Source organism: Athalia rosae, chromosome 2 (assembly GCF_917208135.1).
Source record: "Athalia rosae chromosome 2, iyAthRosa1.1, whole genome shotgun sequence".
NCBI classification, from domain to species: domain Eukaryota; kingdom Metazoa; phylum Arthropoda; class Insecta; order Hymenoptera; family Athaliidae; genus Athalia; species Athalia rosae.
In genome coordinates this window covers 23,708,746-23,723,784 of record NC_064027.1, presented here as the reverse complement: position 1 = coordinate 23,723,784, position 15,039 = coordinate 23,708,746, and the positions used below count along the sequence as shown (strand labels likewise).

General features: G+C 43.1%; 1 protein-coding gene across 3 annotated transcripts in view; it reads left to right on the top strand.

Moving 5' to 3' along the window:
• The window catches only part of LOC105689444 (ankyrin repeat and fibronectin type-III domain-containing protein 1), a 50,363-nt gene that overhangs the window by 13,172 nt on the left and 22,152 nt on the right, over positions 1-15,039 (top strand). For all 3 annotated transcript variants that reach the window (XM_020854207.2, XM_020854208.2, XM_048651386.1), the window contains exons 3-6: positions 3,788-3,939; positions 4,764-4,886; positions 6,501-6,693; positions 11,304-11,560. In XM_020854207.2, the coding sequence (XP_020709866.2) occupies positions 3,788-3,939; positions 4,764-4,886; positions 6,501-6,693; positions 11,304-11,560 (725 nt within the window). The remainder of the gene's footprint in view (positions 1-3,787; positions 3,940-4,763; positions 4,887-6,500; positions 6,694-11,303; positions 11,561-15,039) is intronic.

Sequence of the window (15,039 nt, the reverse complement as noted above, 5' to 3'; positions counted from 1 at the left end):
CGAAAAATTTACGATCTGATAATATCCATCCATCCATCCCCGAGCGAGTTGTGGCTAACGTTTTGTATAGATATCTCGCGTAGCAACCGAGCGGTGTTAACACGAAATAAATTTAAATTTGAAATTTCACATCAAGGTACGCGGATGTCAGGCGCGTGACCTTAATGCGAATGCATTAAGATCTACTTCCGGTGTTACATCCAACTTCCGAGCTACCAGTTTGTCGAGAAATAGGGTTGTTCCCTTTCAAGGGACACTGCCGCCCTACAAGTGACCGAGTCAAATGACGAATGAAATCAAACAATGAATACAAACTATGAAGATAACAATTTCATTTCGTCTTATAGAATTACAAGTATATATCCTTATTTTGTAAGATTAAGCAAGAATTTCTCTTTTATTTCTAAAAACAAGTTGAATTGCTCCGCATAATTTTTTAAACCCCAGTTTTCTTTTATGAAATTAACTGGTGGGCAATATTTTGAGCTCAAGTAATTATAGTACATGAATTATGAATGAGGTCACGATGTTATTATTAACCAAATAACAAGCATTTGAAAAAAATGCAGAATCAGGGCGGGTTTTTATGCGTCGCCACCTCACCGCTTCAATCGCACTGCGGATTTGAACTTGTTAACAGTACATAACGTACGTACCTATAGCAATGCAGGACTGCGAGCACATATATGTACCCTGTATGTATGTACGTACATAGGATATACACGCGTATAGGTACTTGTACCCTGCTTCCAGTTCAGAATGCAGAATATTCGCGCGGGCGTGGCTACCGACCGTTGGTGGTACCTGAGGGAGTCGCGTACTCCGAGTAGACAGTTATATACATATGTTCCGGTAATTGCAGGTTGCATAAGTCCGCAAGAGTTAGCATGGATGGTATTACGACGTATTCGGGCGAGGAGATGAGCTTTTGAATTTCTTTCTAATCTTACATTTTCGTATAACTCTATAATACTCTGTATGGCAGCAACTGCTGACGATCGGTATACATATATATATATACGGCCGATGCCGATCGTCTTACGTATTACCTATATCTGCAACCATATCGAAAATCGAAATGCGGGTAGAAAATTTTCAGAGACGTGCAATTTCACGCATGGTATACAATCTTGGCACGTGAATATTACGTGTCTTCGATTTAATGCGATTCAAAAATTTCCGCTGTATTCGACTTCTACATCAAGATCCGTCGTTCTGTAAAGTTGACGGATTTGAAAATAGCGAAATGGAACAAGGATTTCCCGGGATCAGGGTTTTCGAGCTAACTCGACCAATTGTGTTACATCCAACCGTGTTTAATGTAATTTTGGATGAATTATTTTTCCACCCCTGTCCCATAAAGTTTGAAATTTTTTTCCTGCCGGATACCTTTTAAACACTTTTTATGTATATTTTCCATTCGACGCACAATATGGTTCGTTTAAAAGGTTCGCGAAAATAAGATAGCGCCGGGGAAAGGTTTATGGAATATTTGAAAAAAAAAGAAAAAAAAAAAAATCCGTACCGCCGATACTCCCGGGATCATTCGGAAGACGCCCACCTTTTTTTATTTATAAATATTTTCAGACGTATTACACACGAAATGATCCATTTTAAAAGTGTATAACGTCATTTATTGATTTCCGATACTACGACCGCCTACCGTTAGGATCTCACACCTCTTACCAGCTATTTGAGCAGGTCGCTCGTTACTCTCGGCAACGTATATATTGTTCTCACCACCTGCTAACTATAGTGCCCTAAATTCACGCAGGGGAGAACTCTAACTTTGCTTTTTGAAACATTAATGGCGACCCGGCCATTCTAGGAGGTAATTCGGACGCGCGCTCCTTTTGAGTTTCCCACCTCTTTCCTCGCAATCACTTACAACGGATTCGAGACGAAATAAAGTCTGAAAATTATTTCAACGATTTCTTTATTACGTTTGGCAGAAGAAAAAAAAAAAAAAAAACAACAACCCTCATTTGATATTTCAAAGGCGCGAATTCTGTTGCACGAGGTGCTTGTCGAAATCGAATTTCGCGAGAATCTCCGGAAAAGATAAACTTCTTTTACACGTTTTCGTATTTTAACAAAATCAAAGAATTACACCGCACACCCCCTCTCCTCTACCATCGTTCTCAGAGTCTAACTTATTTCTTTTCTCTCTTGGCTTAAAATCTCCTCTATAGCGAGCATCAAATTTTTCCATCCTCTTACGGACAATGATAAAAGACACTCGATTCGTTGCCGACACCATTATGACAGACGGAGAAAAATTTTCCCCATTTATTTTTACACCGTGGGTACTTTCTTGAGGATATATCTATGTATATATCTATACATTCGGATGATGGGTATAGTACAAGACACGAGTTTTGCCCGAGAGAATTCCTCGATTCGCTGACTTCCTTTCGGCCCTTGTCGAGCTTTAGCGGGTATAATTCGTTTGCTGGAATCGGGTTCTTTCGGAGGTAAATCTGCCTACTTTCGACCGCAAATACCGGCGATAACAGAGCATATTTTCGGGGTATTTCGCGTTTATTACAGTGCCGAGATTTTTTTCGGTCAACGGGTCCAAGGGAGTAATTTTAATTCTTAGGCGACTGTAGACCTTTTGCGGAGGCTGATCGCTCCCGAACCGGCAATACCCTCGGTTCGCCACATTTTCACAGCTTCTTTCATCAACCTACTTTATATAGTATCTGCGTTCGCGTTCCTCTTCACTGGACGCTCACTTTCTTCGTTGGCTGCAGGGAAAACGAGACCAGCGTATAAAGCGTGTCTCGAGGTATAAAACACCCCAAACTCCAACCGGCTAACATAACGGCAAAGAGTATAAATAGCGCCCGACGTCTACAGCGCCGCGATTTTCTCTCTTCCCCTTTTATTTATTTTTATTCTCTCTCATCAATTAGGAAAAAGATCTCGTTCTTCTGCAGACGATCCTTTCTCTTCCACTGGAGATTCGTTAACACCGGATATTGGAAAAACAATGATTGTATCGGTCGTTTGTTGAGGGCGCCTATCTTAACTTATACATATACATGTACCGTCCGTCGTTATGCCTAGCAAATAAAAAAAGTGGGCAGAAGAGATAGAAAAAAATTTCAGACATGTCTAATAGGCGCCTCTGAATTACGTGCGTCGAATAATTTTATTTAGCACTTTACTATTGGGGCGCAAAAGAGGAGAACACACGATTCCTCGGCGTTTATTCGATCTTTCCTTTTTTTGTTTTTTTTCTATGCCGATCCATTAAAAGTCCGTTGTTTGCAACGTCGCGTCGCTCGGGTTCGCGTTGGATATAATCACGGGAGTTCCTAGACCTTTGAAAGCATTGGGTGCATCGCGTACGACGGTTGAAAGAAACTATAAGAAAACACATTTGTCGAGCGTACTTCCTACGGAGGTACCTACTTATATATATCTTGGAAAAACCCCGTGTGTAGACATCGTTGAAAGTTTATCAGTTCGGAGGTCAGACAGGGTCAGAGTGTAGAACGTCGAACGGACGGACACCCATACGACTCTCGCGAGCGTCGCATCGCGATCCTCCGTTATAACGCTATTTCTCATCCAGTGAAATACACGTGCGATACGTGTGTACAGATGTGCAGCGGATTAACCGTAAACCCCATAAACTTCGATATTTTGGGTGAATTTTGGAAATGCGTAGACGAAATTCCTCCGTTATCCGTGCCCGTAGTTATTATTTTCATTTACGTGTTGTGTCTCTCACGCCACAGTCTACGGACAATCGATAACTTTCCTTATCTATTTTCAGCGCACCACCACCGCAGGAATCTAAACCAGAGGTGAGATCGGGGCGCGGTCCTGGTGGACGACCAGCTCCCCTCCTGAGGTCCAGGACCTTACCGGCCATCGTCGCTCCGGGACTGAACATCCTACAAGCTCAAATCGACGCTCGTTATCATGGTACCTAACATTATATTATATTCTGGGTTGCGGTATTTCGAAATCCACCCTCGAATTTCGAGTCTCACCGCACGAGAAATCGGTGCTTCTGGTTAAGTGAAATTTCGTATTCGAAATCAAAAGCATCGATTTTTGATTCGTCGGTGTGAAATTCGTGAACCGAATCGGAGCTTTGGATATTCAACGACTCTGTTGATGCTGAAAATATACTTGTAGAAAGCGTTTGTCCACACGTGTCTAAAAATAAAGGTTCCTCGGTGTTTCGTGAGATAGAGAGAGAGAGAGAGAGTGGAATGAATTACATACTACCCTATTCTTTGTGAGGACATTGACTCTCACGTTGTAAACGCGAAACACCGACATCGATATACCACCCTTCAAAAGGCCTTTGCGTCTCCTTATTGTTAGGAGAGCGACGACAAAGCCGCGCCTCGAAAGGCCCGATACGTGATTAACCCAGTAAATAATATCAGAGTTAGTTGGTATCATATTCGTTATAACGTATAGCTACGATGATAATAATACCGAAAGTGCAAATCTCCACACCTCTCTTTTCGTCGACCGTTGACCCGTGACCTATGACCTATGACCTTTGTTTTATTTCGCCTTAATCATACTTTTCTTTCTAATAAACTCATATAATAAATCTTGCAACTCACCTTCAAGGGGCAATATCTCTTGGTATATTTACTCGCGAGCTAGCCGTGAAGGTCCGACGATGTTCAAGGGGTTATCTATTGTACCGTGTACATAAAGTATAGCGAGTTACCGAGGCGAGAAACTTACGCTGAAATTTAAGAGGGATATTTTCTCCTGTTACCCAGCTGCTGCAAGCGGAGGGATGTTCGCTACCTCGGCTGACCCTGTTTCTGGAAAACGTGGCAGTACGACGTCACACTATTCCAAACTCTTGACCCCCAGAATCTCCTTCACGGATGACAGCATAGGTGAGTAATATCTGCCGATCGTTGCCCAACCTCACCTAATTTCAAACTACGCTGGCCTGTACCCACGACGCGGTGTTCACCGCTACCTTTCCGCTCTCTTTTCGTTAAATTTGGCGGGGAAAAACGATCAACGTGTGTCGGAAAAAGACATCGACGTCTCCGAGGGCGGTTGCGTCGATCGTAAAACCAGCCCCGGTGGGAGTAATTTCTCAATTTGGTTTTATAATTGACGCTCGACGACAAGATTGGAATACTTTTCCCTCTCTCTCTCTCTCGTTTTTTTTTTTTGTTTTATCTCCGATATTTATCCACACGCGGACAATCGGAGCTATTACAGATAACCGGTTAAACCTAAAAATAAAAGAACGCTGTTCTATTTATTTTCTATTCAATCACCATGCGGTGATTATCTCGACGGAGGGAGGAAAAGAGAGAGAGAGAGAGAGGGAGATGAGGGAAAGTCGAACCGCAGCGCCTATGATAATCGATAGATTATCATAATTATGACGACGACGCGGCGTCGGAGCCGCTCATATTGTTGTACGGATAAAATATGTACGTACATACCTACTATATGCATGCACAAAGTGTGGGAACACATAGACGTACGTTACGGAACAATAAGTCACACGCCCGCGTGTAGAACCGACGCTAGGCCAACAAATTACTTATAATTTGTTTACCGAAGAGATTGGATGCTCGGTTGTGTCCCCCTGGCTTCGGGGAAGCAGCTATTGCGCGGCTGAATAACCCACTCCTGGTGAAGGGTTATCCAAGGTTTGTTAGCGCTTCAGATAAGCTAACGATGCGATGCCCCCGGGTGGCTAATTCCGAACCAGCAAATTGAACCCGCGCTCGGTCTTTTCGAGTCGAAGCGCGAACGCGGTGGATGTTATACGCGCGGTATACGTATACCTATATAAGTACGTACCTTACACACCATGCCTATGCGGTACGCTCGTTATAACGACACGTAAGTCGAGACGTATGTACGGCAGCCAGCTGCTTCTTCTACTTTTCCACAATTTCTTCGGACTCTTTTCTCATTCCCCAGTCCTCATCCGGACTTTAAACGGATTCCGACGTTTTAAAGCACCAAAAGCTTCTCCATAAAACATCAGACCGAGCTTTGATCTCTCGGCTTCCCCCGAGAAAAGTGGTGAGAAAAAAAAAAAGTGTGAGATAGAAAACGAGAAAGCGAGGCGGGAATGTGATAAAAAAAAAAAACAAAAAAAAAAACAAAACAAGAAAAGAGGAGCTATTCTCTGGTTGAGGAGAATAATATCGAGTTGATTACATAATAACACGTGCTCAGACTTCGGATACCTTTACCGTCATCAGGCTTCGATTTCCAATATCTTTGTCGCGCGAACGGCGGGTCCATCGCCTGTATTTTATGTCGGAGGCGTCTCACGTCGCGGCTCCCTATCAGCTTCCTTTTTCTCCTCCCCCTCTATTTTTATTATTTAATCGCATCCAAACGTCGGAGGGGGAGTCTAAACCCTTTCGATTATTATATACCGTCGCAATTTTTTTTTGTTTTTTTTTTTCTCTCTCTCTTTCACATTTCCCTTTCTTTTTCTCACAATTTTTCCAACGTTTTTTATTTCGCAGTGGAACGTCGTGTATCCGACATCAGCACTACGAGCTCCCGTGAAACGAGCAAAGAATCTGTTTCTAGGAGTGGAAGATTGAGCAGTGCCAGTGTCAGTGGTGCTCAACCGCTGACGAGACTGGCACGCCTTCTCAATCAACGTCCAAGTTTTACACCGAGCGATGAATTGCCAAGGCGTCTCTCTTGGGAAAGGTTTGTACACATCTCTGATCTATACAGTATGTCATCGTCATCACATTTCGCAATCTTCCTCGCGACTGTACAATTTCAATCGCAAGCGAATAAAGATATACATATAATATGAACGAAACATCCGCATGAAAATTCGTCGTATGCGGTAATAGTCCAGGGTTACAGGTTTGAACAACGAATGGGAAATCCGGTGAGACGTTGATAATTCCCTGAGTAAAAAAGAGGACGCGGTCTCCCGTAGTCAAATACCTCGGAATTGGAAGCTTTTGAACGTCGATCCTCGATATCGTCCCGAAAATCAGATAACGTGGCTGCGGGGTTATTTCAATTGGAAGTAATACATGAGTATAAATCGTCTGACAGAGTACATTTTTAGGTGGGACATGTATCTCTGTCGAATGAAATAAGTAAAGTCTGAAGGAGGATGAGAGAGAACGAAAAAAAAAAAAAAAAGAAAGAAGAAAATTGAAACGACGCGAACGAACGAGTGAGAAACACGTTAAACGAAGTGAAGCGCGCCTGTCGTTGCCGATGATACGTAATTCAACGGACGCTACGTGTGCCGGGTAAGGATCGGGCAAAGAAAGCGAAAGAGGGACCTCGGGGGTTCTCGTGGCGACCGCGAAAAACTCCAGTCTCGAGTAGGTCTCCTTTCAATTCGGGCGTTTAAATGAAATGTTTGCGTAGGATCCCTCAAGAAATGCGCGGGAGTACCCGAAATCTCAGCCTTTACGAGTTCGCATAAATCTGAAGAACGGGGAGCGACGCGAAGGGGGAGGCGTTTCCGTTACGCCTAACTCTCCGTCCTGGTACCCGGCTTATTATAAAGAGCATCCTCATTTCATCCCCCCCCCCCTGAACGTCAATTTTTCTCTTATTTATTTGAACGTAAAGATCGGATCGCCTGTTCTTTTTCTTCGCTGATTGTAAAACTCTTTGAGTATTATTTAATGATTTGGCATAAAAAAGTTTTTTTTTTCTTTTTTTTTTTCAACAATCGTTCGTCTCTCCGTTGATTAATGAACGAAGCATTTGCAATTTCGAACGTTATTTTAATTCGTTGTGTATTATAGCAGTTTTTTTTATCGAAGATCATTTTTATCGGTTATACAGACCTTTTGTTAAAGGGGGGAATCGAAATGCTGGTTTCGGGTGTGAACCCCGCGCCGTACCGGTCCGTATGATAAAATTGAGGAATTCGGGATATTTGAATTTCAAAAGCGGGTCAACAGTCCCAATTACTATTCCGCGCAAATAGGGTGCGGCCGACGACGCGGAGGCAGAGTCTGAAGTCACCTTGTCGAGTTCTTGGCTTTCGCGGGACACCGAGAATTCTCTCGATTCAAATTCACCTCGGTTCGCCTCTCTTGCTCGACAATTTTTTTCACCTTGTAAAAGACAATCGAAAGATCAACCGGAGCAGATGCCGTGTTCTCGTTCGCTTGTTAGGGCAAATATTTGACCCCTTTTTCGACGCTTTCTCAGGACCATTGGGTCATGTAAACGTCCTTTTTACGTTTGAATCTCGTTGATTCAACAGAGAATACTTTTCGCCATACCCTCCGCGAGGTTCGAAAGGTGGAAAGAACCGTTCAAAGAATATATGATCGGATTACGAGAATATTTGCAGTTATGGTGGAGAAATTTATATCAGCAGTATTTTATTCTCCTTCGTTCCTACTTTCAAAGTTGAAAAATCTCACCCCTCATTTTCTCTCTTCGCACAACTTCAGGCTTGAAATTGATCAAATTTCCTGTCGAGCGAAACTTTAGTCTACTTTTCGATTGACAAGTTCCGGAACGCCGATACTTTTTTTTATTTTTTTTTTTTTCTCTCATTATTTATTCACCCGTATTGGTAGGTAAATTTTGGAAATCAAATCCGAATATATATCAAATGATATTATCGAACGGACGAACTACATGTTAAATTATTCATCGGATGTCGGAGATTCGTGTGTGCGTATAGCAACCGCATTTCTCTGTGACGAAAGAATAACGAAAGGCAACGGCAAATTGATGGATACGAGTGACGGGTCAAAGGGCAACCTATCGCGTTTGATAACCTGGGCATCAACATAAAATACCTACGAGGTTAATCCCGCGTTTCATCTTCGAGGAATTCATTATTTATGTAGAAATATATAGAATTTCACGAACGGAAGTGCAAATCGAACGTGGTAGATAAAAATCCGTGGATGTTATCGACGTCGATCCAAGAGCCGAGTGAAAATAGCTTCCCTAAAGAAGAGGCGGAGCGAGTAATTCGACGAACGTCGACGTTGTGCCTGAATTACTTCCGTTTCCGTTTCACGAAGTTTCGAAATAACCTTTTCCTCCCATTAGAAAAAAAAATATCCAAATTTTTCAATCTCGTTCGGTTTAAAAGGAATCTACAACAAAAACATTCATCGCCCATTTCTGCATATCAGCGGGTGGCGTAATGACTAAAACACAAAATTTAAAAATGATCAAAGTCATGTCGCCTCAACTTATGATGCCCTCGAGCGTTCTCATTCTCCATCTGTAAAATGCAGTTTGCTCTCATGTATGATATCTCACCAACTACTACCGTACGATTGTATTTAATAATAATGATAATTCAACGAATTGAGAAATTTCCTGGGCGTGGGTTTTTCGTCTAATGACGATGACGGAAAAGGGGACAAACGTTTAATCAACTTGATGAAAATCTGCTACGCGACATCAAGATCGTAATATTCTGAAACACTTTTCTCGATTTCGGGACGGGGGTATCTCCTTTTCCGCGGACTTCAAAGCTTGTCAAGCTGAAAGAAACACGATAAGTAAATATAAGGAAAAATGAAAAAAACAAAGGTAACGAAGATAAGAAAAATAAGAATTTATTACGACGGCAGTGGAGACGTACGAGCTTTTATTGTCGTTGTACAAGGCGCGGAGCGTACCAACCTCAGTGATTAAACACCCTATTGCTGACGGGGAACAAAACAGATTGGGTATATTGTTTGACCCAGTGAGCAAAAGTGGGCGTGGATTGAGTTCGACACTAAAGTATAGGTGTAGGTAATGTGCACCCCTTCGTTTCTCAATCGCTCCGCTTCGCCCGACCCTCGACCTTCGAACTTCGACCTTCGATTTATAATCCATCAATAATCTCAGCTGCTACGAGGTTCCAGCCTTCCTACCTTCCTACGCTCCCTATACACAGTGATGTGCTGGCGGAACGTTTTCCCGGTGACGATAAAGAGGAAGAAAAGAAATGAGAAAAAATAAAAGTAGCTATCCAAAGAAGTAGGCTGCGGGAACCTCGCCCCTGCATGCACGTTAACTTGGCTACCCTACGAGCAGGCGCACTGTCGTCTGTTTTCTGCAAACGATGTAGAAGAGAGAAAAAAAGGATTTCCTCCTACCGTTACCCCTACACCTAGATTTTCTCCCTCCAAGGGCGAACGTCACGTTCATTGACATACCTACGTGATATATGACCGTGCAGGATGAGTCCGCGTTACGACTATTTTTCACTTCGTCTAACTAACTGAGTGAAAAATTTAACGATCGGGGGAACGGGATGTTTGTCTCGATGTGACTCGACTTTCAACTCGAGAAGACAATCTGAAACTTTCGAAAATTGAATGTTTTCAATCGAGAAGTACGTCGCTCCTATTCATACACGACACACGTGTCATACCTAGACGTACCAATTTGTCGCTGGTCAAAAAAGAATTTCAGTTAAAATTCGCGGTTCATTCGTCCAGAGATTGATGCGAATTCGCGGAATGTTGCGGTGATGAATTGCTACGGCGATCCAAATATTCGGCGAAAAAAAATAAAAATAAAAATAAAATAAAGATTGAAGTTACTCGTTGAAGAGAAAAAATATCCATTCGCCAAAAATAAGATATTTATTTTCGATTTGTCGGAAAGTAGTTTTTTTTTTACCTCAAAGTTGACTCGCGCGTTGCGATTGTATCGTTAGTTCGTAGAATCACACCGGCATAGATAGATAATACACCGTTGCAAATGTTTGATAATGTCGCGGATGATCGAATTGATTGAAAATTAGGTACATGCAAGCGATTTTCTGCCGCCCATTCCGCCGGGATGTACGTGCGGGGGTTGGCCGATACTCATCCGTATTACAGAATAGGATATAAACTTGTAAAGAAAAGAGATCCTCTTTTTTCTGCACAGCTCGTAGAGGGTTGATAGGGAGTCTCGGATATTCTTGAATTTCTTTTGTTTCGTTCGTTGTTGGAACCGATACGATGGTGAGCCGGTTGAAATTAGATTCGGCAAGTTGGCAAATGGATGGGACAAAAATAGAATCCAGAACGCGGAAGGGTTTCGAGACAGCTATAGCTATACAACGTATTACACGAGGTTCAACAACATGATATTGCGGTCCGAACGTGACGGTGAGATTGATTGTTTTCGACATTTATCAAATATTCGCTAACTATCTACCTCCGCGCGGCACCGCGTTATATATATCGCCGTTGTTTTCATTCGAATGATTAATCCCGATGCTTTTCGTCCACCGCGAATCGCAGTGGCGAACCTCGGCGAGATTTATTCCACCGATCCGAATCAATTAACGAAAACACGAAATTTCACCTGGTTTCAATCAGGCGAGAAGGTAGCAGCACCGGTTCCTGTCTTCCGCGGAGCAGTTCGATCGACAGTGTGGCGGAATGGGGACTCGTCGGAGGAGTCGGTGGCCTTGGAAGTTCGAACGCCATAGCTCAGGGTAGCAGTTATGGTTTGGCCGTGGAACACCCTCCTCCCCGAAGAAGTCCGAGCCCTCTTCTGGGATCGAGGAGCGATCGGCTGAGCCTGGTTTCTCCTAACATCGGTAGACGGATCAAAGGACATCGAGCGGTGGTCGGTGAGTCTGATAATTTAATCATATTTAGATGGGTAGAATTTTTTTTTCAATATTTCCGCGTCATCGTCACGGTATCAACCCGTGCAGCATTCTAATTTCCGTTACACGTATTATGGGATTACGCTACTGCATCACGTCCTCGGGGGGGGGGGGGGGGGGGCACGCCTCTCTTAGTTTATTTCCTAACTACTGCAGTCCATACCGCTCTCTGGAATTTGAATTGGAGAGCAAACAAGTTTGAATTACGTCATCGGTGGCGTAACCTGTAACCCGAAGGCGGGTGTATATGTATATAATACATGGTGCGAGGGTGACGAAATTCCTTAGGGGTAGAAACCCGATTACCGCGAAACCCTCGGGTCGGTGAGAAACGCACCAAGGTTCTCGTCGGATCAAGTCAAGACGCCCAATTTCGCACGTCCGGTTTCTTCTACCCCGAAATCCTTCGTCCTGCAACACCGCACAGCTCCCCATATCTCATTTGACCTCAAGAATTTCCGGATTCAACCAGTTTCCCATCTCGCTTCGTTCGCTCACCGGTCGTTAGCGGGGGAAAAAAGCCCGTAATCCAGCCGGAACAAGGGAAGAAGAAAAAAGACCGCAGCAGACATTTTCGGAGCTGAAGAAATCACCGAAGAACGTGCGAAGCGGAGGAGCTTGTCGAGTGAATTTCCTTGGGAAGAAAAATAATGATGGCGAATTTTTCACGGTGGGTGTAAATCGCGACCGCGGTTAACTCGATGCCTCGCTCTACGTGAGTTATCGGACTGACCGCATCTGTTTTGCCGAGATACATCTGTAACACATTTACCTGGAATATGTGTTTAAGGTTCCACGCGGATAATGTAAACGGAATAAATATACCATAAAAGGCAAGATCCACCTTTGACCTTTTCTGCGAGAATACGAGCCCGCAAATGTTATACCTTGTACGTCGTCATTGTACGAACCATCTCACCACCGCCGATCTTAAACGTTTGCAAGACTGTACGCTCGGTCTCGTAACCGAAGACCTTATATATAATGGGTACTCGAAGTTCATGCAACAACTGCAAAATGTCTATACCTCTGATGGGAAATAAAAATTCGATTAGCCGTAAAATCCTGTACCGTAATGTCGCATGTATTAAATGTGGTTACAAACGTACGATGATGTGCTCATCCAACTATGAATTTCGAATAATTCAGACAGTAGTGAATCACATACATTATAATTGATTCGTCGATCTATACGTTATTTGAGGGGAGGATTTCAACTTCGGCAAGTGACTCCTGTAGGCGTAGTATCCCTAAATTATTAATTACCTGCATCACCGAGGGTCTAATATGACATGCTCATAGGTTGTACATACTACTTGAAATCGGGTTAAGCAGCGTGACACCGTATTAAACTATTAGCGAAGCCAGGCTGCGTTGATTCAAAATAATAAGGCGGAGGAGTATTTGGGGTGTATATCCACGAACCATTAATAACTATTAATAAGATTACCCGTCAAGACTCACGAGTAACGTGGCGTTACTCGGAATTGGCTGGATGGCGCGATACTTTGAGCTTTGTTCGTTGTTTTCGGTTCTCAGACCGGAAATCAATGAAGAGGTAGATAAATAAATCTCTACGCGAACTTTTTGGACCGCGACGAACGAGAACAATATTCGAAGCTTCGAGAATCTCTTTGTCCGTTAATGACCGTGAAATTTGTTTTTCATTTCTTCGTCGTCTCACCGTGTGTTTATTTTACGCACCGAGTTTCTAAAATTAGACGAAACTTTTTGGGCAAAAAATGGGACGGTTGAGGAAATCTTACGATCTTCAGGACTCTCGAAAGCTTTCGGACTCCGAGAGCTCACGATCAGACTCAAGAGCAACGAAATTGAAAAAAAAAAGAATTCCACAGTTTTCGACAAAGTTAGAAATCTTTGAACACTTGAATATTCCTCTTTCTTCGCAAACTGAGCGCGTCAATTTTTCCGTTAGTAATAAAAATTAAGAAAGGATTGAGCTCGAAACGCCGTCACTCAAAGCCACACGATTCGTTTTATATCCGCCTATGGTTCTTCACCCTACTTGCAAACATCCCTCTTTTATAGGGGATGAGAGATTGACGTTCCAAAGGGAGATTTTCATCCGGAGCGCTTTAAGCTGGGTAGATTCAACTTTATTCTAAGATCGAGATCCTTGTCCCCCGGTATCGTACTATGCTAAATCCGACGAATTGCCGCTGATTTTGAACAGCGCGAGGGACTCGTTTTGTATAAATATTTCGCGGCTTTTCTCTCCACTAATTCTCGTCTACTTCGGCCGATTTCTAATATACTTTCACCTCGGCGTATATATACTCTCGTATTGAAGTTGGCATTTTAGCGACCCTTCGTCATTCGAGATGCTCGCTAAGGGTTGCATAGCAAATTTCTAACCCCCTCGAACCGCCACGGAATTCAACCAGATTAAGATATTTCGAAATCCATTACGCCCGACTCGTGGAAAATATCTACGGTAATATTCACGGCACGAGTGAAATTAATAGCAATAATTATTATGGAACATTTTTCAATCCCGCGACTCTTTACTCCGTCGTTATACCGCTATTGACTACATTCGTAATAACGTTCGGAACCGTATATTACAAATGTACAAATCTATTGATAACATTTCAGTATGATTTGGCGGCCATCTTTGATGTTTTACCTTAAGAAATTAGACCGAATAGGTAATTCCTTTCAGCGGTATTCGATCGACTCCCCCGGGCGGCCAATGGAAACGTTTTATTCGCGGTATTTCTTGACCAATAAATGAGAGCCTTTGGAATATCGTGTCCCCTCTCCCCTCGGAACGCGGTGGTTCTCCCCCCTCAGGTGAAAAACCGGTCGCCCCCGCCACGTTCTAAGGAGAAGAGTGGTCATTGGGTGAAGAAACGAGTATGTCCTTCGAATTTAAGAGGCACTTGTGGCTCTCGTGGAACTCAAGAGGGGTCGGCATATGAAGAAGAAACTAGAGGGACTCTATACAAGCCGATTCACGAATGGCTGCGTGACGTACGGAGACGAATCCTAATAGTAATTTTATTATTATAACTGCACCGCAATTACGAATACTTGATAAAGCCTGGAAAACACGACCTCCATTGTTCTCGTTTTAAACCGATTTCCAATATCTAGAAAGGAGCCAGACCGTTGAAAAGAGTTTAATTAAAACTATATACTGACGAGGATTCGTGCATCCGTGACGCCATTCTGTGTGACTGATACGCGTATACGACTGCAGTTCGTTGAATCCATTAATGGAATTTCAACACCCTCTTGTTTTTTTTTTTTTTTGCGAAGAACGTCGCACGTTCGCGTATCGAACTGAAATGAATCCGCGAATCGGCTCTAATCGCAATATAAACTTTCGAACGTCGAATTTGAACGAAGCTGTATCGAACGAATACTTCGGTACTTGGACCCTTGTACGTTCCTTCTCGTAGACGATCGCCGTTCAA